The sequence below is a fragment of the Micromys minutus genome, assembly GCF_963924665.1.
Source record: "Micromys minutus genome assembly, chromosome: 13".
In the NCBI taxonomy this organism is placed as follows: Eukaryota; Metazoa; Chordata; class Mammalia; order Rodentia; family Muridae; genus Micromys; species Micromys minutus.
Genome location: NC_137982.1, coordinates 1,008,348 through 1,030,959, shown reverse-complemented (window position 1 = coordinate 1,030,959; position 22,612 = coordinate 1,008,348). Strand labels below are relative to the sequence as shown.

The window sequence follows — 22,612 nt, the reverse complement described above, 5'->3', positions numbered from 1 at the left end:
AAGATGTCCCATTTTCTTCAAACCACCACACCCCAGCATCAGCCTCCTCAGAGTGTCAGAGCTGAGGCAAGAAGGTTGAGGGAGGGTTTAGAGACTAGGATTCCATGAGTCAGCACAGTTTGTGTAGGGCCTGGATCCCCACCCAAGTCCTTTTTCTTCCGGAGCTTGGTAGCAGTTTATCTTCTGATGAGGTTATGGAAGTTCATCCTCATAGGCAGATATTTTATTCTGTTGTGGAGGCTGAGTGCTTTGTGTAGGGTTTCATAACTGGAATTATACAAGCTTGACTGTTGAGGAGGTACCATGATCCTACAGAAACACCCATAGCATGTTTTCTTTATGGCCTCCCTGTCCCTTTCTCTTCATAGCATACATGACCACCTAATGTCTGCCTGTCTCTTTCCCTCTCCACCCCTCTCAAAATCTGTCCCCTTTAGAATGACGGAAAGAGAGAGGCTAGTTTGGAGCTGCAGGATTTTATTCTTTGGTATCGATTTGACCAATGGGTGTCTATAGGTCTGGGCTTTATGCTCAGATGCCATTGAGAAATACGTTCTCTCTGTCTTATGACTAACTAGAGGCCATAGTAGGATTGGACTCCAGGCCTTAGTCAGTTCAGCCATCCTTGTTGGGGTGTCTTACACTGCTCAGTGTACCTTCAGTCCCTGTGGACACCTCTGCTTACTGTGAGCAAGGAGGCTGAGGAAAGATGTTAGGGACTAGTGTCCCCTCAGGGTCAGTGGTCTTTACAGTGAGACTACCCATGGCTTAGTGAAGTGGAAACAGGACAATCCTGCTGGTGGAGTCACTTCCTGTGCAGCAGAAACCGTGGGTCTTGGGAGAACAGGACCTGTGTGCTCACTCCCAGTGAGACGACCACGCCAGAGGTGAAAGTTCAGGGTACACGACCGCTTGCTTGGGGTCCGTTACCGCTCTGCATGTGCTTGGCATGGTGGTGCCTAACCCATCGCTCTGTGCTTGGGGCATCGCCGTCGAGTCTCGAGGGTTGCTGGTCCATTGCTGCCTTGTCCTGTCCAGAGCACTACAGAGCTCCCAGGAGAAAAGTCTGGGAGAGGGGTGTGGACTTTTGTTAACAATGTTACACCCCCAGCTCATCTAGACATTTCCAGGGTCTCCTCACCACTGCTGTTGTCTTCTGCCTTTGCCTTCCTCCATACCTTCAGGAAGTCTTCTGTGATGGGCACCTTAGTACAGACTGCTTTGAGTTGGACAAGTGTTGTATTGTTATAATCTGTGTCCCTCAAAACAAACTGAACAGATAGTTTCTAAGTAGAATCCCAGTGAGGGGTAGTCTCCCTGACTGCTCAACTTGTTCAAAGCGATCTCAGTGTTAATCACAGTGGTTCTTGGCTACCATGTCTACTAGTGAGATTCCTTCCTCATTTCAGTTTAGGATGTGCCAGGCTGGGCCATCTTTCAGAGCCCTGCCCTGAGGTGATATTTGCCCCCTTGCTGATTTGGACATACTTTGGGTCCCTTTGTATTCATAGGCCCTTCTATGTATTGTTTCGAAGGCTACAACAGCCTGCCCAGAGCTACCTCATTCAGGGTGTCTTCCCCCGCTACTTGCATAGACAGTGCAAATATGCTGTTATTCTGGTTGCGAACCACACAGAGCTGTAACTCAGCCCCTGCTCATGTATGCTCTGCCAAGATGGGCGGCCCTGGAGCGTCCTCTCAGACTTGCCCCCTGTCTGCATGCAGCTCTAGCCCTGGAGCGTCCTCTCAGACTTGCCCCCTGTCTGCATGCAGCTCTAGCCCTGGAGCGTCCTCTCAGACTTGCCCCCTGTCTGCATGCAGCTATACCGTGTCACACAGCTCATCTCTTTCCTCTTTACTTGTTACTGAATCTCGACAACACAAATGTGTATGAGCCTAAGCTGCTTGCATATTGAGAATGACAAATGACAGGAAGTTGCTTTCAGGTGATAGCATAGGTACTTGGTGTCTAAACAGGCAGAAAACACCCGGCTCCCAGGTACTCATCAGAGTGCATGGTCCCTCCACAGATCCAGAATTCCACAAAGGTCTGCCCAGGGTCAGGTAATCTTTGGAGTCTGGGATTTAATGTTTTCATTTTTATGTTTTTATTTTTATGTGCTTGGTTTTGGACCCCTGATTGAGGGAGCAATGCCAAATGTCCTGGGTTCTCTAAAGCAGAGGTTTCTATGGCAAGAACAGCAGTGACCACACATGTCCCTTTATGAGCAGTGACCACACATGTCCCTTTACACACATGTCCCTTTATGAGCAGTGACCACACATGTCCCTTTACACACATGTCCCTTTATGAGCAGTGACCACACATGTCCCTTTATGAGCAGTGACTACACATGTCCCTTTATGAGCAGTGACCACACATGTCCCTTTATGAGCAGTGACCACACATGTCCCTTTACACACATGTCCCTTTATGAGCAGTGACCACACATGTCCCTTTATGAGCAGTGACCACACATGTCCCTTTATGAGCAGTGACCATACATGTCCCTTTATGAGCAGTGACCATACATGTCCCTTTATGAGCAGTGACCACACATGTCCCTTTATGAGCAGTGACCATACATGTCCCTTTATGAGAATGCACCCTGAGACTTGGACAAGTCCCAGAGAAGCCAGCCAGTGTCTCAGACAGGCAAGGCCCTTACTGATTGAGCTCAGAAAGAAAGAGTGGCTGGTAACTTCAGGAAGGAATCACTTCAGGAATGCCCACTGAGGAGTACTCAGGTGGGCACTGTTCTAGGAGAGGCTGCCAGTATTGGAGACTCATAGGTGATCTCCCAGCACTACCTGACAGAAGGATGGGACTTTGGAAGCTTTTCTTTATGTCCCTAACTGTTGGGGAATGGCCCTAGTGTGAAGGGACTTTTCTCTGACTTGCTTCATGAGAAGTGACTTATAGTGATGCACTTTTCTTTTGGAAGGTTTCCCGGCAGCCAGATGCTGCTTAGACTAAAGCAATGGCTTTATTTCTCTTAATACATTTCTTCTGGGTCACAGGGACTTGGGGAGAGGTTGTAGAATAGAAGCAGCCTGTCTGCACTTTTTGAGAGAGATTCAAAAGATTTGGAAACAGTGCTTCTTCTTTGCAGAACAACTTCATCAACTTGAGCTTCCTTCGTCTCTTCCGGGCAGCACGGCTGATCAAGCTGCTTCGCCAGGGCTACACCATTCGCATCCTGCTGTGGACCTTTGTCCAGTCCTTTAAGGTAAAGCAGGGCCCCCGTGGGGCCGGGACAGCTCCCTCTAGGTGCTTCCTTGTCCTTTCCCATGCTTCCTCTCTCCACCCAGAGTGGACCTTTCTCTGGAGGGCGGAGTCAGGGCAGGCCGTGTGTGCCTCTTTGGCATCTGTTTTCTAAAGACATTGTGAGTGGGTAGCCCATTAGTTTGCTAACGCCTATATAACTCTGAGCTGGGCTTATGCTCTTAAGTCACAGAGAGACAGGGTCACTTGCTGCTGGTAGGACTCAGTGGTCAGTGGGTAGAGTTGGGCCAGGCTGAGGTGTGTGCCTCGGGGATGCCCTGGAGCTGATGTGCTTGTGTGTTTCCAGGCGCTGCCCTACGTGTGCCTTCTCATTGCTATGCTGTTCTTCATCTACGCCATTATCGGCATGCAGGTGGGTGCCACCTGCCCAGACTGGATCACTGGTTTCCTGTCGCTGGGTGAAGGGGGAGGGTCACTGTCATTAAGTGATGATGATACGATGAGGCTATTATTAACCGTGAAGCAGGCACGGTATAAACGCCGAGCGAACTAAGCGGTAGAAGCCTTGCTCGGTGGCAGAGGAGACAAAGCCACACCGTGGCTGCTCAGCACCTCTCACACCCAGTCCCATGGCTCCAGGAGGCTTATCTTGGTAGCTTTGAAAGTGGGGTCCAGCAGGGCTTAGGATGCTGAGGCACATGCTTATTTTAGATGGCATCTGACCGACAGCTGTTATGTTGTCTGGCAGCCAACATCCTCTTCAGCCCAGATGTTCCTGACAAAATTCTTCCCAGTGTGTAAGCAGACCATAGATCATTGAACTTGACAATAACTTAGCTTTTCTTTTATTTTGTCAGAGAACACTGTGCTAATTCTTTGGGGGAAAGAACATTCAAGAGATGTAAATCAGCAGCCTAGCTCAAATCTTGGCTCTTTCCTCGGTGTAGAGGGGAGTGGGTTGAGTATTAATTTGTGATGGGAGGTGTCAAAGTCTTGAGCTTTAGCTGAGTTCTACAACTCATTACAGACTGAAATTTTCTGAGATCTGGTGCTACTTAAAACAAACATTGCGTGTTTTATGAATATGCATATTTCATGTTGCTTTTGTCTGTGGATGTTCAGTAGCATGTTTTCAGTAGCATGCATTTCCCTGATCTTTGTGGAAGTATATAAACTTTCAGTTACAGTCTGAGTATTAAACTCAGCATGGCTCTTGACAGATCTGCATTTCTCACCCTGAAAACAGCCTATCAGATCGCCCAAAAGCCTGTTGTTCTGTTTGTCCCGGAGATTCAAAGTCACCTTCTGAGCTGTTACCAACTACTTACAGTTCTGCAAAACTTTCTTACTCAGAGCAGAGCCCAAGCCCCATTTGTCCTGGTTGCTCAGACTTGCATCCACGAGTAGCCTCAGAGCCCAAAGTACACACTCTGAAGTGTGGAACGTGAGTGTGTTCCACTGGAAGGCTGTCTGTGCTGGAACCACACAATCCCTTCTGCTGTCCACAAGGCTGCATGCACACTTTCTCTCACCTTCTTCTGGTCACAGCGCCCAACACTCAGCTGTACACTCTGTCATTTTCTCCATTTCAGGTCTTTGGAAACATTGCTCTTGACGATGGCACCAGTATCAACCGACACAACAACTTCCGGACATTTCTGCAAGCCTTAATGCTGTTGTTCAGGTGTGACAGTGGGTTGGTCCCATGCATAGAGCACTTCCCGTCCAACACCAAAACTACGCTGTCGGTCAAGTAGGCCTTTGCAGATGTTTGTTTTCTATGTGTTCCTCCCAAGGCCTCTTGTCTACCTGTGCCAGCCCAGCCTCTACCACATTGTTTCTGCTCCCCAGTGAGAGTCAAGAGGTGTCTAGAGGTGGCACAGTCTAGAAGGGTAGAGGTGCTTAGCTCATTTGATATGCAGGCTTCACACTGTCTACCTGGTCACCATATTGATCACCTACATCAATGCCTAAAGGAGAAATTGGGCTTGGGAACCCACCTTACTCAACTGATGATGTGAACAGGTCTCTGTCCTCTGCCCTTCCTCCGTTGTTCTCACTGGGACTATATGCTCTGAACTCCTGGTGCCTTCGGAAAAGTAGCAGGTGATACTCAGGATCCTCTCTTCACAAGCTCTAGGGCTGTAGCCATCCACTGTTGTGGCCCAAGAGTGAGTGTGGGGTAGAAGGGAGGTGTGATATAACTATCTACCTTTGTAGGGTCTTCTGTCTGGCCATCCCGAGCCACAGACGGAGCAGGTGCGCTCTTTGTAGGGATTGATGGTGAGGCGTCTGAACTCACACCTGCCTTGGGACCCCTTCCTGTGACTCCTCTACATCTCTTCCTGTGCGCAAGACTGTCCCGCAGTCCTGTGCCGTCCCCTCCTTGGGATCATGGCAGTTTTGTGGAGAGGGGTGAACACCAGCCTGATTCTCTGAGTGGCATCTTCAGGCTTTCACTTTCCCAAGTCATGTCTCTCTTGGCTTCCGAAGATAGATCCATGATATTCCTATCATGCTTCGGGCCACACAGATCTGAGGCAAACCTGTGACGTCAGCTTCAGTGTGAGGCCTTTGTTCTCCCTGAGCTTTCTTCAGTCATGCTGGCTCGGGTAGGGTAGCATGCCAGTAGGAGGCTCTTCACCCCCGCTGACATCAGCAGGCAGTGGTCTCTATTCCTACCCAGGACCTACATACACATAGGCTGTCTATTGTCTTTGCGGGCCACATGTCTATAAACAAAAGTCCCCAAGAATCCACAGGTGGCTGCTGCACGCAATTTTGAGATACCATGGCCAATGTGAAAGTAGACTGGGCAGAGAGGGCACGGTGCACAGATGGGAAAACAATCCCTGGGCACAGGACGGGGTATGAGTTTGCGCTTCTGCAGTGACTGCGGAGAACCATGGCGAGGGAAGGGAAGTGTGGAGGTCACCTTCACCCTGGGCCTGCTATGAACTGTGGGATCGATCGCTCCAGCCCCAGCATAGCAAGTGGCAGATTGACTGACTCCAGACGAAAGGATGAGGATCATGCCCGGGACTGCCTTAGCGGAGGCTCCCTCTAACACGCTCTCCCCAGGGCTCCACTAGCCACACTCTGCCTTTACCACACAGCCTCTCTGGGCTTGCCTTTGTGTGCTTACAGCTCTGTCCTTTTCAGGAGTGCCACTGGGGAGGCCTGGCATGAGATCATGCTGTCTTGTCTGGGCAACCGGGCCTGCGACGATCATGCCAATGCCAGTGAGTGTGGGAGCGACTTTGCCTACTTTTATTTCGTCTCCTTCATCTTCCTCTGTTCCTTTCTGGTAAGTCCCTTTTTGTCCATGTCTGCCTGTCTCGGGCCTTCTTCTGTTGGTTCCCGATTTTGACCCAGTCTACATTTATGTCAGTCCCATGCTTAAAGTCTTTGTCCACTGTCTAAGGCAGTTCAGTGAAGCTGTGTGTCTGGGGTAATGCGTAGGTGACATGAGGACTCGGTGGGAACGGTTGGCGGGCTGGTTCTGAGGCTTGTGGAATCCTGGGAACCCTAGGGCAGGAGCAGGAAGTGACATGCTAGACATCTACAACTTGGCTCCGGCTTCTGTTTGGACAGTCAGAGACAGAGCTGCAGAGTAAGCAGAAAGGCTCTTGGGGTTTCGAGAATTGGGAAGGACTGATCCACAATATCAAGGGAGAACTGATTAAAGAAGAGAAAAGAAAGCTACACTGGAATTTCTAAGCAACAAATGGTGGACATATGAAGCCCTGCAGGTCTGGGTTGGACTAGAAACACTGCACAGACCCCAGGACTGGAGATGTGAGGGAGCTGTCCTTGTGCTGACATGTCTGTGTGCCTGGACTGTCACGGAAGCTGCATGAGTGACCCGAGAGCTGGTCAGAAGGGCAAAGTCCTAAGGTACCGAGGCAGGGCACAGCCATGTGGCTGAGCAAGCACGGCACAGAGCTGACTGGGTGCCAGAGGCTCCTTGCCCAGTCATTGTAGCAGAACCAACAAACTTCAGGTTCAGGGAGAGGCCCTGTTTTTAAAAAATGAGGTGCAGAAGTAAAAAGGAAAGACATGCATGGATCTCTGGCCTATAAGTACACATATGCACACACAGTGTCCAGTGCCCACACAGCAGAACACAAACAGATATATACGGTATACATATATACACAAGGAGAAGAGGGTGACTGGGCTCTCGCCTCAAGACTTACCGCATCTCTGGGTAACCATCCAGGAGTCTGGTTTTTTTCCCCTTAAAATAAAAGTACATTTTACTAATAGATAAGCATGTCTCCCTGTGTGTAGCTGTATAAAAGGTTTACATTTTTACTTATAGATAAGCATGTCCCCCTGTGTGTAGGTGTGCTCTTAAACACAAGAAGAGGGCATTAATTCCACGGACCTAGAGCCACAGGCAGCCGTGAGCTACCTCCATAGGTTATGCGAACCTAACTCCAGTCCTCTGACAGGGCTGTGGGCTCTCTTCCTGCTGAGTCATTTCTCCAGCTCCCTTCCCATTTGTGTGTGTGTGCATGCGTCTATGGGTGTGTGCATGTGTGTGTATGTGTGTGTGTGCATGTATATCTGTGTGTGTGTGTGTGTGTGTGTATGTGTATGGGTGTTTGTGTGTGTATGTGTAGGTGCAGGTGCATTTGGAAGCCATTTATGCCAGGTGTCTTCCTCCATTGCTCCCTAGCTTACATTTTGGAAACAGGCTCTCCTGCTGAACCTAGAGCTCAGCTTAGCTAGGCAGTGTGGCCCATGGGCTTCACTACTGTGAGGGTTACATATGTGTGCCACTGTGCCTGGCTTTAACACGGGTACTGGGAACCCAAAGTTGGCACTTTATTTTTCTGCAATGGGCATGTTTTCATTGGAATTATGGTTCTTGCCTGGAACTAAGTCTTAGTGAGCTATCAGGTCACTCCGTGAATGTGAAACATTAAGGAACAAGTGGAAGATGCTGACATCCATGGAGAGAAATAAAAGAGAACTTAACTAAATGGAAAAAAGACATCACAGCCTGCCCACAGATTGCTGAGCAGCCAGAGGAGACTCAGGAGGCTCTCCATCCTGAGCATACGGGTGAGTCCCCACTACCTCTCCACCGACTATCTGGGGAGAGACCACTGGGAACAGTGGCACAGGTAGTATGGTGTTGCCTGGAAATGGAATGTTCCAGCACACATTTGTGCCCAGAGACAGAGCTGGTCCACCACCATTGGGACTCATAGCCTACTCACAGAGAGCTGAACACCCAGGGGCAATCTCTCTCCTGAGCCCACAGGCCTACAGACCCACAGGAAAGATGAGCTGCAAACAGAGACAACAAGATCAACTAACATCACAGGAAACAAGATGGCAAGAGGCAAGCACAAGAACTTAAGCAATAGAAACCAAGACAACCTGGCAACATCAGAACCCAGGTCTCCCACCACAGCAAGTAGTGGGTTTCCCAACACACTAGAAAAACAAGATTTGGACTTAAATCATACTTCATGATGATGATGGAGGCCCTTGAGAATTGTAGGAGAACCAGGAGAACACATGTAAACAAGTAGAAGCCCCTAAAGAGGAAACACAAAAGTCACTTAAAGAGCTACAGGAAAACACAATGAAACAGGCGAAGGAATTAAAAACAGAAATACGAACAATAAAGAAATCACAAAGGGATACAAGCTTGGAGATAGGAAACCTATGAGAGAGACCAGGAGTCATAGATGCAAGTATCACTAACTGAATACAAGAGATAGAAGAGAGAATCTCAGGGGCAGAAGATAACATTGACACATCAGTCAGAGAAAATGCAAAAATCAAAAAGCTCCTAACCCAAAACATCCAGAATATCCAGGACACAATGAGAAGACCAAACCGAAGAATAATAGGTATAGAAGAGAGTGAAGACCCCCAACTAAAAGGCTCAGTAACTATGTTCAACAAAATCATAGATGAAAACTTCCCTAACCAAAAGAAAGAGATGACAATGAACATAGAAGAAGCCTATAGAACTCTAAATAGATTGGACCAGAAAAGAAATTCCTTCTGACACATAATAGTCAAAACACCAAATGTTCAAAACAAAGAAAGAATACTAAAAGCAGTAAAGGAAAAAGGACAAGTAACATATAAAGGCAGACTGGTCAGAATTATACCCAACTTCTCAACAGAGACTATGAAAGCTAGAAGATCCTGGACAGACATCATACAGACCCTATGACAACTCAGGGTACTATATACAGCAAAACTCTCAATTACCATAGACAGAGAAACCAAGATATTCTAAAACAAAACCAGATTTATACAATATCTCTTCATAAACCCAGCCCTACAAAGGATAACAGATGTAAAACTCCAAAACAAGGAGGGAAACTACACCCTAAGAAAAGCAAGAAAATAACCTTCTTACAACAAAACCAAAACAACACCACACAAACATAATTCTACTTCTAACAACAAAAATAACAGGAAGCAACAATCACTATTCCTTAATATTTCTTAAAATTAATGGGCTCAATTCCCCAATTAAAAAATATAGACTATCACACTGGATATGTAAACAGGATCCAGCATTTTGCTGCATTCAAGAAATTCATCTCAGCAACAAGGACAGATACTACTTCAGAGTAAAAGGCTGGGAAAAAACTTTCCAAGCAAATTCACCAAGAAACAAGCTGGAGTAGCCACTCTTAATATTGGATAAAATATATTTTTAACCAATAGTTTTCAAAAAGGATAAGGAAGGACACTTTTTACTCACAAAGGAAAAATCTATCAAGATGAACTCTTAATACTGAATATTTATGCTCCAAATACAAGGATACCCACATTTATAAAAGAAACTCTATTAAAGCTCAAAGCATATATTGTACAACACACAATAATAGTGGGAGACTTCAACACACCACTCTCATCAATGGACAGATCATGGAAGCAGAAACTGAACAGAGACACAGTGAAACTAACAGAAGTTATAAACCAAATGCTTTTAACAGACATCTATAGAACATTTCATCCTAAAACAAAAACAATAAATCTTCTCAGCACCTCACGGCACCTTCTCCAAAACTGACCATATAGTCGGTGACAAAACAAACAGGCCTGAGAAGATACAAGAAGATGGAAATAATCTCATGCATCCTGTCAGATCACCTTAGACTAAAGCTGGGCTTCAATAACAACAAAAACAACAAAAGCCTATATACATGTGGAAGCTGAACAAGCTCTACTCAAAGATAACTTGGTCAAGGAAGAAATAAAGAAATTAAGGATTGTTTTTATAATTCAATGAAAATGAAGGCACAAAATACCCAAACTTATGGGATGCAATGAAAGCAGTACTAAGAGGAAAACTCATAGCTTTGAGTGCCTCCAAAAAGAAACTGCATAGAGCATACACTAGCAGCTTGACAGCATACCTGAAAGCTCTAGAACAAAAAGAAGCAGATATACCTAAGAGGAGTAGATGGCAGGAAATAATCAAACTCAGAGCTGAAAACCAAGTAGAAACAAAATGAACTACCAGACCTTCATAGAAGACCTAATATCAATATTCTTCAAACTATTCCACAAAATAGAAACAGAAGGAATACTACCCAACTCATTCTTTGAAGCCACAATTATGCTCATAACTAAACCACACAAAGACCCTACAAAGAAAGAAAACTTCAGACAGATTTCCCTCATAAATACCAATGCAAAAATACTCAATAAAATTCTTGCAAACAGAATCCAAGAATACATCCAAACAATCATTCACCATGATCAAATAGGCTTCATCCCAGGAATTTAGGAATGGTTCAATATAAGGAAATCCATCAATGCAATCCACTATATAAACAAACTCAAAGAAAATAACCACATGATCATCTCACTAGATGCTCAGAATGCATTTGACAACATTCAAGACCCCTTCATGTTAAAGGTCTTGGAATGATCAGAAATTCAAGGCTCATACCTAAACATAGTAAAGGCAATATATAGCAAACCAGTAGCCAACATCAGATTAAATGGTTAGAAACTTGAAGTAATCCCACTAAAATCAGGGACTAGACAAGGCTGTCCACTCTCCCCCTACCTATTCAATATAGTACTTGAAGTCCTAGCCAGAGCAATTAGACAGCAAAAAGAAGTCAAAGAGATACAAATCGGAAAGGAAGAAGTCAAAATATCACTATTTGCAGATGAAATGATTGTATACTTAAGTGACCCCAACAATTCCAGTAGAGAACTCCAACAGCTGATAAACAACTTCAACAAAGTGGCTGGTTATAAAGTTAATTCAAATAAATCAGTAGCCTTTCTCTACTTGAAGAATAAACAGGCTAAGAAAGAAGTTAGGAAAACAACACCCTTTACAATAGTCACAAATAATATAAAATACTCTGGTGTGACCCTAACAAAGCAAGTGAAAGATCTGTATGACAAGAACTCTTTGAAGAAGGAAATTGCAGGAGATCTCAGAAGATGGAAAGATCTCTTATGCTCATGGATTGGAAGGATTAGTATAATAAAAAATGGCCATTTTGCCAAAAGCAATCTACAGATTCAATGCAATCTCCATCAAAATTTCAACTTAATTTGTCATAGTGTTAGAAAGAGCAATTTTCAAATTCATGTGGAATAACAAAAAACCCAGGATATTGAAAATTATTCTCAACAATAAAAGAACTTCTGGGGGAATCACCATTCCTAACCTCAGACTATATTTCAGATCAGTCATGATATTGGTACAGAGACAGGCAGATAGATCAATGGAATAGAATTGAAGACCCAGAAATGAATCCACACACCTATGGTCACTTGATCTTGACAAAGGAACTATAAACATTCATTGGAAAACAGGACAGCATCTTCAAAAAAATGGTGCTGGTTCAACTGGAAGTCAGCATACAGAAGAATGCAAATTTATCCTTTCTTATCTCCTTGTACAAAGGTCAAGTCCAAGTGGATCAAAGGCCTCCACATAAAACTAGGTATACTGAAACTCATAGAAGAGAAAGTGGTGAAGAGTTTAGAACACATATGTACAGGGGAACATTTTCTGAACAGAATACCAGTGAGTTATGCTCTAAGATCATGAATTGACAAATGGGACTTAATACAATTGCAAAGCTTCTGTAAGGCAAATGACACTTTCAAAAGGACAAAACAGCAACCAACAGGTTGGGAAAGGACCATTACCAATCCTAAGTTTGACAGAGGGCTAATATCTAATATATACAAAGAACTCAAGAAGTTAGACTACAGAAAATCAAACAATCCTATTAAAAATGAGGCACAGAGCTAAACAAAGAATTCTCAATTGAGGAATACCGAATGGCCAAGAAGTACCTAAAGAAATACTCAACATCCCTAGTCATTAGGGAAATACAAATCAAAACATCCCTGAAATTCCACCTCACATCAGTCAGAATGGCTAAGATCAAAACCAGCAGATGCTGGCAAGAATGTGGAGAAAGGGAACTCTCCTTCATTGTTGGTGGGATTGCAAGCTGGTACAACTACTCTAAAAATTAGTCTGGTAGTTCCTCAGAAAATTAGACATAGTACTACCTGAAGATGCAGCTAAACCACTTTATATGCCAAGGGCATATACCCAAAATATGCTCCAACATATAACAGAGACACATGCTCCACTATGTTCATAGGAGCCTTTATTTTTAATAGCCAGAAGCTGGAAAGAACCAAGATGTCCTTCAACTAAGGAATGGATACAGAAATTTTGATACATTTACACAATGGAGTACTATTCAGCTATTGAAAACAATGACTTCATGTAATTCTTTGGCAAATGAATGGAACTTGAAGCTATCATCCTGAGTGAGGTAACCCAGTCACAAAAGAACACTCATGGTATGCACTCACTGATAAGTGGATACTAGCTCCAAAAAGCTCTGAATACTCAAGAGACAATTCACAGAAAGTATGAAGCTCAAAAAGAAGGAAGGCCAGAATGTGGATACCTCAGTTCTTAGAAGGGAGGAAAAAATCTCACTGGAGGAAATACAGAGACAAATAGAGGAGCAGGGATTTAAGAAAAAATCATTCAGAGACTGCCTTACCTGGGGATCCACCCCATATGCAGCCACCAAACTATTGCTGATGCCAAGAAGTGCTTACTGGCAGGAGCCTGATATGGATGCCTCCTTTGGGTCTCTTCCAGAGTCACACAGATACAGTTGAGGATGCTTGCAGTTAACTACCAGACTGAACACAGGGACCCCAATAAAGGAGCTAGAGAAAGGACTGAAGGAGCTGGAAGGGTTTGCAACCTCATGGGAAGAACAACATTATCAACTAAGCAAACCCTCCAGAACTCCCTGGGACTAAAACACCTACCAATGAGCACCCATGGAGAGACACTGGCTCCAGTAGCAGAGGATGGAATTCTCTGCCATCAGTTGGAGAAGAGGCCTTTAGTCCAGTGAAGGCTTATTTTCCCTGTGTAGGGGAATGCCCATGCACTGAGGTGGGAGAAGGTGGTTGGGAGAGGAAACACCTTCATGGAAGCAAGTTGAAGGGAAGGGGGGATGGTAGTGGGGAGAATGGGGATAACATTTGAAACGTGCATATAGAGAATATCCAATTTAAAAAAAATGACATCACGTGCCCATGAGTTGGAAGTGGTATTATCACTATGACAGAACTTCTGAAAGTGATGTATAGAATAAATACAGCCAAGAAAATCCCAGTGGCTATGGAGGATGGGCATAAATAGTAAATTAGATCTTCAAATCCATGCTCAGTTGCCAGGAAAGTACCAAAACGATCTTGAACTACAAAGATGAAGGATTCACCACCCCCAATTTCAAAACTGTTATAGAAGGTGGCTGGTTGCTTCCCAAACACTGGGACATGAATTCCAAGTCTAATCGCAACACTCAGGGGGTATTGATCAGAAACTCAAGGCCATCTTCTGTTAGATAGCAAGTTCTAGGCCAGCTTAGACTTCAAATAAAACAATAGTAACCTAAATAGTGTTGACCTAAGATTTGTAAGCCAGACAAAGAAAGTCAGGAACCTAGAAATAGTCTAAACTACTATGGCCAATTGTCTCTTGAGTGTTTCAGATTAACAAACTAGATTTATTGAGTGCACTGCAGGGGCCAGAGCTGGAAAGTGTGAAAATGCTGATGACGTCCAACAGTTCTCTCCTGACAGGGTTCTTGGGGGAAACACTTTTCTGTGTTTTAGTCTTTGTGGGAGTAAACGTTGGGATTTGTGGGACTAAGAATCATTGGGACTGAGAAGACACTAGAAAGTCCCAGCAGGTCTGTCCTCATCTCGCAGGAGTGACTTCTCCCATCCAGTCAGATGCTCCTGTAAACAGCAGGCAGAGGCCGAGGGCGGGTAAGAAGAACACACTGGCGTGTGTCATCACCTCGTTTTCTCCTTCTGCAGATGTTGAACCTCTTTGTTGCTGTGATCATGGACAATTTTGAGTACCTCACGCGGGACTCTTCCATCCTAGGGCCTCATCACCTGGATGAATTCATTCGGGTCTGGGCTGAATACGACCCAGCTGCGTGGTGAGTGAACCCCAGTGCTCTATGCTCCTCAGGGTTAACGGTCATTTCCTGTGGTTCTCAAGACAGGGCCAGGGTGATCTTAGACAGTTCCATGTGCGTGTTCTCTTCAGGTGTTGGTCTGAGGCCTAGGGACTTGCCCATTTCTGTGTGTGGTAGCGCTGGTCCCCCTTACAGTAGCATGTTCCTTTTTGACCCCATGCCTTGGTGCAGCTGTGGGGAAGAGACCCTCGGTATGGTCCTCAGGAGAGTGCCTATGCCTGGGGGTCAAGGGACATTTCTAGGGCTCTTTGCACAGAAGTGTCCTGCCTTCTTCCAAGGCTTGTCTTGTGATAGAAATGGAGGCCCAGTGGGGGAGGGTAACTAGCCATTGTGGGGACACATCTGTGTAATACTCAGAGGGCTTTGAGAGCAAAGAATGTGTGTGTGTGTGAGGGGGGTGGGGTTGCTGCTGCTGTGGCTGCTGTTGTTTGAAATATTGGGGACTGAACCCAAGAACTATAAAGTAAAAGTACTTGAGCGACTGAGCTATGTATCTCCACTTACAGTAATATGAGTTTTAAAGTTTTCCATACTGGACTTAGTTTTTTCTCTCTGCCATTTCTTTTGGGGCCAGGAGCCAGTGTGTATGTCTGTTGTCAGCCTTTGTCACATGTGGTGGGCAATGGGTGGAGTTCTATTTAAACCAGATAAATTGTGGAGGCAGAAAACAGTTCATGGGTTGCATAAGTGAGGGGTGACTGGTTTCTAGACAGCAAGGGCCTTCTGGATTGCTTTGGGTTCAAAAGTCAAAGTCGTCCATAGGAGCACCGCACAGTGATGTCACAGTGACGTCACGGTCCATAGAGAGCACCGCACAGTGATGTCACAGTGACATCACGGTCCATAGAGAGCACCGCACAGTGATGTCACAGTGACGTCACGGTCCATAGAGAGCACCGCACAGTGATGTCACAGTGACGTCACGGTCCATAGAGAGCACCGCACAGTGGCGTCACAGTCTGAAGGCAGGCAAGCAGGATATCAGGGGCTCTCCATCTGTGTGCTTGTTTATTCCTCTACCCACTTGGTCACTGAATTGATGCTTGAAGCCCTCATTTCATGTCTCCTGTGTTTCTTCTCCTCTCACCTATGCCTTCACCTGTATATTGTGTTAGTCACCTTTTTTTAATCCTCTGGTTATATCTCATGGAAGCAACTTTGGGGAAAAGCTTGTTTTGGCCTATAATTTAGAAAGAGATATAGTCTGACCTGGAGGGAAGGCACATGGCAGGACCAGGAGACAGCAGATCACAGGCATAAGAGATGAGTGCTGGTGCCCATCTCAGTTTCCTTTATTTTATTCAGCCTGGGACCCTGGCTGGCCCTCGGATGATGCCGACCACAGTGAGCATGGGTCTTTCCATCTCAATCCAACCTCAAAGAGGATGTTCAGAGGCTGGCCCTCTGGGTGACTCTTGATCCTGCTGACAGCCAGCATTAACTGCCACGGCACACATGCCCTTGCTCAGGCCTTTCTATAACAGCTCATCCACCCATTCATTTGCTCAGCCCCTCGGTGGTAGCTGCAGATGAGTCTTCCCTGTGAGGGGCGTGCAGGAGAGGCAGAGGCTAAGAGCACCGGCTGCTGAGGAAGACGCGGGCCTCTTCTCTCATGTGCCAAAATTCAAGAACCAAGCTGTGAATGAGCAGTTTTCCTTGAAGGATTGAGTGTTAGCTTCCTGTGCCTTAGGGATGGACAAGGGACTGTCTGCAGCTCACAGCCACCCTTGTCTGTCTCTCACAGGTCTGTGGTCAGCGTTTTGCTGTGGGATAGTTGGGAGAATGAAGTCAGGCTCCTGTGGCTAGGCTGGGCATGCTAAGGTTTCTGGTGGATCCTGGTTGCTGATCAGGACGGCATGTTAGGTCTGCTGGAGAAACAGAGGACGTGACCAGGCTGATGGCTAGAGTCCAGAGTCCTCCTTCCCGAGCTCCTGAGCTTCTGTGTCCCTCCTTAACCTGATGCTCAGCAAACTCTGGGGGTGGGGAAGGGTAGTTGGGCTTTCTTTCTTCTGCTGGGCTAGATCCCATTGCTCCTGTCCTTCAGCCTCTCCTCTGCCCCTAGGGACAGACAGACAGACTACAGTTGTATGCATTTCCTTGTCTGCCCTTCTCTGTCCCTCACAGTGTGCGTCCTGAGTCGTAGCCTAGGAAGTTTCATAGTATTGCACCAGGGTCCTGGGACAGGTCTTTTCTGTTGGGGCTGTTTGGACTGACATCATCTCCGAGTATATTTTCCATTTCTATGGGAAATCTCCCATCTTTACATAGTTCATGAGCAGCAGAACCACTGTTGTTATTGTATATTGTACTTGACTACTTTTGACTTTGTAGACGATTCTCATATCTGCGTATTCATATGTTTTCCCTACCAAGACTCTCACTGAGCTGCTCAGCTCTGTGGCTAGGTATGTCACCAAGGTCGGGAGCAGTGGGGATATTGGACTTTGTCAGGTAAAGGGCAGGAGAGACTCCCAGATTGCCCTGGCTATGACTTGAATAGTCATTGCTGTTTCAGAAATAGTTTCCCACAATGCGATGGTCTGTAGGATTCACTCACACTGAGGGCTTATGAAGAAGCAGCGTTGTCCTGGTCCTCATGCACTGCACACCCAGTTCCTACCGTGATGTGACCCTGAGGGATAATGTGAAGAGTGGTCTCAGCCAGTACAGCAGCCTGAGTACAGCCCTGTGACCATGCAGCGTGAAAGCTCAGTCTGTCTTCTGATTCAAGAGTTGGAGAGCTAGGGATGGATGTCACCAGCAAGTTCAAGAGATGGCTAGACATGAGCCTTGTGGCAGAGGTGACACCATGGCCAGAAGACATCCTAAAGCACAAGTGTACCTCTAAGTGCTGTAAGACCAGTGCTGGTCCTTTGCAGACCCTTCCAGGAGGGGGATGGCTTGACAGAGCATTCAAACAGGTTAAAGCTGGGTCCTGCAATTGAACAGGCTCACTGTCTGCCTTCATTTCCATGTGACCATGTGATTCTCTCATCATTTGGGTAACACTTTGAAACCACAGACAAACAGTCAGACTTTCTAACATTTATGTATGTGTATGTACAAGCACAGATGTGTGTGAGCATGTGCATGTGTATATATGTGGATGAGACTATGTCCTCTGCATGTGCACATGTAATATACATTGTGTGCACATAGGCACACGCATATGTTTTGTGTATCCACGTGAGTTTGTGTGTATGTGTGTGACAGACTGTATATGTATGCACATCTGTGTATATATAAGTATACATGTACATGTGTGCACATGTGAGTTATTCCATGTATGTATGCACATGTTAGGGTATTTACGTATCATTTGTACACTGTGTGAACTTGCACATGCTGTGGGATACTAGAAAGGCATGGAACTTCTGGGAGCTGTAGCTGCCCTTTCCCTGCCTCCCTTTTGTTGCTTTGACATATTGTGTTGAAGCATGGGGACAGAAAATGGGAGCCACGCTCACATATTCATCCGTCTGTTGAGTAAACCCTTCCTGAGCATCTGCCACGTCCGGGGTCTGGGGCCCTAAAGGTGAAAGCATGAATAAGGCTGTGAGATGGGATAGGTACATGGCCATAGCTTTGGGCCAGGACACTTTTGAGGAGGGAAGGATCACGTGCACCTAAGTTGGATGAAGGGAGGTGAGATAAACTGAGTTCCAGGCAACTCTGAGGCAGGTGCAGAGAGAGGGAGAACTGGGATGATTGCATGAGGCTTGAGTGAAAACATTAAGAATGGGAGAGACTGAGAGGCCATGAAGTTGAGCTAAACACGTAACGTTGCTTTTCTTACTTGGTAGACATTGGGAAAGCTTTTGGCCATTTTGGGTAAATATTCCCAAACGGGGTTAACACGTATCATATACACACATTTCTACTGCTGTTAAAGAACAGACTTGAGTTGCCCCTTGTAATTGTCCCTAGGATCCAACAAGATTAGCAAGTATGCTTGTGGCCCAAGTAGAGCATCCTCTTTTGCAGAAGTAAACTGGGCATGACTTAAAGCTGGTTCACAACATAGGAGAAAGAAGGACCCGTGGTGATCAAAGGGTATCGCCCCTGTGAGGAGGGCTTCTTTGGCTAGGCCAGCAAATTCCCAGGGAACACCAATGTGTCCAGGGAAATGGGAACAATTAAGAGGCATTTAGGTGTGTACTTCTGAGTAGGGTTTCTGCATCCGTGAAATGGATGGGGTGCATCATGGGGGTGAGAGCCAGGGTCAGAGGGAGACAAGGAGAAGGCTCTGGCATTCTGGAACTGAAGGAAGGACAGACAGCAAGTCCAGTTGGGACTGGCCAGTGGCAGGGCTCATGCTGGGGTGTTTATTCTTCCTCATTACTCCGAGTGCTTCCTGCCTAGCTTCACATCCAGGAATTATCTTGGGGCTGACATTTTCTGGGGAGCACGAGACTTCAGGTCCCATACAGCCTGTGTGACTGTACCCCTCACCTCCACCTCACAGCTCATCCTCCATTGCAGATTGGGTGGGTGGGTGGGACGGGGCCCATCATGCCTGTTGCCATAACCTGTGACATTTCCTTTCCAGTTGCCGGATTCATTATAAGGATATGTACAGTTTGTTGCGTTGTATTGCGCCACCCGTTGGCTTAGGAAAGAACTGCCCTCGTAGGTTGGCCTACAAGGTTTGCAACTTCAGAGCCTCCATCTGACATACTTCCCTGCCCGAATCGCAAACACTGCACACACTCCCTGCCTGACTTGGGAATGACAACACCTCACCTCCTCTTTCCTCTGTCCTGCCCTGCCCTGCGTTCCAGCATCCTGGATGCTTTGGTTCCCTGTCTTATCTCCCCTAGCTGGAGGCAGGCAGCCTTCAAGACAGTGTCTGAGGTGTCTTCTGGCCTGGCTCTGCCAGGACCAGTTGGCTGGGTATGGGGGGTGGAGGGAAGAGTGTGGGACGGCATGTGGGTGAGACAGGTCCTGCCTTTACCAAGGAAACAGTACAACACCCAGCATTCCTGCAGGCTCTTATGAATGGGCTGATGGTCTGGCAGGCCAGAGGCTGAGAGCCCAGAGGAGAAGTATGTATGTGGGTGCAAACAAACAAGGAGCAGCTGTCCCTGTGGGTCAGGAGAGGCTTCCAGGTCCCTGGGGGAAGGAAGAGTGGGAACAAGAAAGGGAAGCCCTCCTGCGTCGCTTCTGGATTGATGTGCTCAGCTCAGGGAGAAAATCCCTAGCCTGGAACTGTGAGCAGAGGGCAGGGTCTGGGCAGATCTGCCCTCTGGAGAAAGGCTGGACTCTGCTGTGTCTCTGAGACCCCAAGCCCACAGGCAGGTGCTCTGGGGTAGAGGGAAGCCCCAGCCTCTTGACTTGGGAAGATGCCACACTAGCCCCAAGATGCTGTCCTGAGTGCCCCCGCCCACAGGGGGCACATCTAACTTGTTGGTCCCAACCTGTGCTGTCAGAGGCACCAGTGGCACCAGGCCACAGCTTACTCAGCTCCTCCCTTCCTGCAGTCTCCTTCCCATCCAGCCCTGACCTCAGCAGCAGCCCTGCCCTGGGCTGGCCTCGGGCGTCTCTGGGCTTGGAGCTGACTAGCCCTGTCATTAAGTTCAGTCCTCTAAGAGCTTGGGAACTCCTTTTCTAGCTTTCTAGTCTGTTGTAGACGTTTCTCCACTTTAGCCTCTGGCCTTATGTGGGAGCAAATCCAGTCTGCCCACTGAGGCGGGCGAGGCTGCTGCTGTGGTTCTCAGCAGCAGTCCCATCCCCACACAGGCTGGCCAGTGCTTCCTGTGTGAGGAACCAGCTCTTTCTGATTTGGCCTTGTCTGTAGTTCTAAAAGAGTAAAGTCAGACATTTATAACCCAAAGCCGCCCCGATGCAGCCCTTCCTCACCCCTCCATGTTCATTAGCTCAGACATCACCCCTACCCGCTGCCCTGCATTGGGCTGCCTATGAGGAGGTGAGGCTGGGGGTGGGCAAGCAAGGGTCAAGTCAAGCAGAGAGACCTCCATTTTACTTGTTTTGATTTGGGGCATTCACCCGACACTTTGGTTAACTGAATCTGTTTTCTTGTCTGCTTCCTCCCCTGCCCGCTCCCTGCTCTACCCCTCCTGCCGTGCGCCTCTCCTGTGGACCACCCACTATGCCTGGCCTCTGGAACGGGTTTCCAGTGGGCGCATCAGTTACAATGACATGTTTGAGATGCTGAAACACATGTCCCCACCTCTGGGTTTGGGGAAGAAATGCCCGGCTCGAGTTGCATACAAGGTAGACCTTGACCCTGCACTGACCCTGCATCCAACCCAGGAGCTGTCTGTGCTTGGCTGGGCCCACCCGGCCCTCGTTCAGCCCACAGAGCACACATGGGCTCTACCTGCTTCCTTAGGATTTGTCTGGCTGTCTGGCTGTACCTGGCTGCCTTACTGCTGCTCCTCACCACCCGAAACCCTTTGTTCCCATCCCAGACAGAGGCACATGTCTCTGCACTAACCTGATACCCCATCTGGCTTCCCCACTACTGACATCCTTGAGGAGTTTGGGACAACGGAGCCAGAGACACCCCATCCCCAGCCCTTTTTCCTTCTCTTCCTGTGCCTTCCCAAGAACGAGAAGACCAACAAAATCAAACCAAACTAAACCAAGACAAAACCAAGCAATGCTTTTGGACAGAGGGTGCTTACTCTGGGCTTGGATGCTCTGCCCCTATGTTCCTGTCATGGGTGGTCATCAAGTCTGCAAGGTCTGGCCTCTGGGAATGGATGGGGCCTCTGGGCCTCGGCTGCTTTCCTCTGCTGTACCCTTCTACCCTACGCAAGCTCAGCCTTGTAGGGATTTATGCTCAGCTAGTCTTCAAGGGCTTCATAAGCTTCCCAGTGGGAAGGAGGGAATTGGTGTTGAAAAGGAAAGGCGTTTTGGATGCCCTTGTCTGAGTCCCAGCTTCGGGAGTTCAGGAGTCCCAGCGCACTGAGTCGTGAGGAAGGAAGTGAATGTGAACACCTCCAGGCCTCCTTCCTGGCCCAGTCACAGCTCCTTGCACCTGCAGTGCCTTGAGCACTCACAGTCCCCACTGCTCCCCATTAAACAGTGCCAACCGTGTTTGCATTGTTTGAGAACTCCCTGCCGGCTCCTCCCTCTTTGGTCCACTGTACTCTGTCCATCTTCTGTCTCCGTACCCCATTCTAGGTTTTTGTCCACCACTTCGTTCAGTGTAGTCTGTGGGAACCAAACAGCTCTCCCACCACTCACAGATGCCTCTGGGTTCTTCCTGCCTTTTTCTGCCCCCAACCAGCATGTGTGTTGAAACTGCAGAGACCCTGCATGCATGCATGTCTATCCACAGGAGGGAGAGCTCTGTTCCTATGACACCAGCAGACAAAAAGGTGGGCAAGAAGGGTTGCACTGCCCACCTTAACCATGCCTAAGGATCCTGAGGTTCAGGGTGTGACCAGACCAAGAGAGCCTTCAGGGTAGGTTGCAGGTGGCTTGGGGCAAGATGGGGAGGGCCCAAGAGATGCTTCCAGTACCATTTTTGGAACTTATTTGCCCTGGTCTTGCCACTCTGTTTCTCTAAGGTTCTGTCTTTCTCTATCCTCCATGACTGGGGGCAAACGTGGGAGCCCTTGTGAGGGTGACCCTTGGTGTCCTGGACAGATCTGCCCCTCTTAGAAACGTGTCTGCTTGCTCTTCTTTCATTCCCATCCTGACCCTCCCTGGAAGAGGAATCCCTTGGCCTCTCACACTGCCATCGGTGCTGGTCTGCAGGGATGCTATACTCTGGGAAGCAGGCTTTCCCTTGTGTATGACACATGTGTCATGTGAGGTCCTGGTCCTGTAATTGGACATGCCCAGTGGGGCTTTGCCAGCA

At 47.3% G+C, this 22,612-nt stretch overlaps 1 protein-coding gene across 3 annotated transcripts in view; it reads left to right on the top strand.

Moving 5' to 3' along the window:
- CACNA1B (calcium voltage-gated channel subunit alpha1 B) overlaps nucleotides 1-22,612 on the top strand; it is a gene marked incomplete at both ends in the record, with an annotated part of 161,608 nt that overhangs the window by 124,942 nt on the left and 14,054 nt on the right. For all 3 annotated transcript variants that reach the window (XM_080928036.1, XM_080928034.1, XM_080928035.1), the window contains 6 exons: nucleotides 3,114-3,230; nucleotides 3,573-3,638; nucleotides 4,819-4,910; nucleotides 6,389-6,533; nucleotides 14,615-14,742; nucleotides 20,919-21,015. In XM_080928036.1, coding sequence (XP_080784162.1) covers nucleotides 3,114-3,230; nucleotides 3,573-3,638; nucleotides 4,819-4,910; nucleotides 6,389-6,533; nucleotides 14,615-14,742; nucleotides 20,919-21,015 — 645 coding nt within the window. The remainder of the gene's footprint in view (nucleotides 1-3,113; nucleotides 3,231-3,572; nucleotides 3,639-4,818; nucleotides 4,911-6,388; nucleotides 6,534-14,614; nucleotides 14,743-20,918; nucleotides 21,016-22,612) is intronic.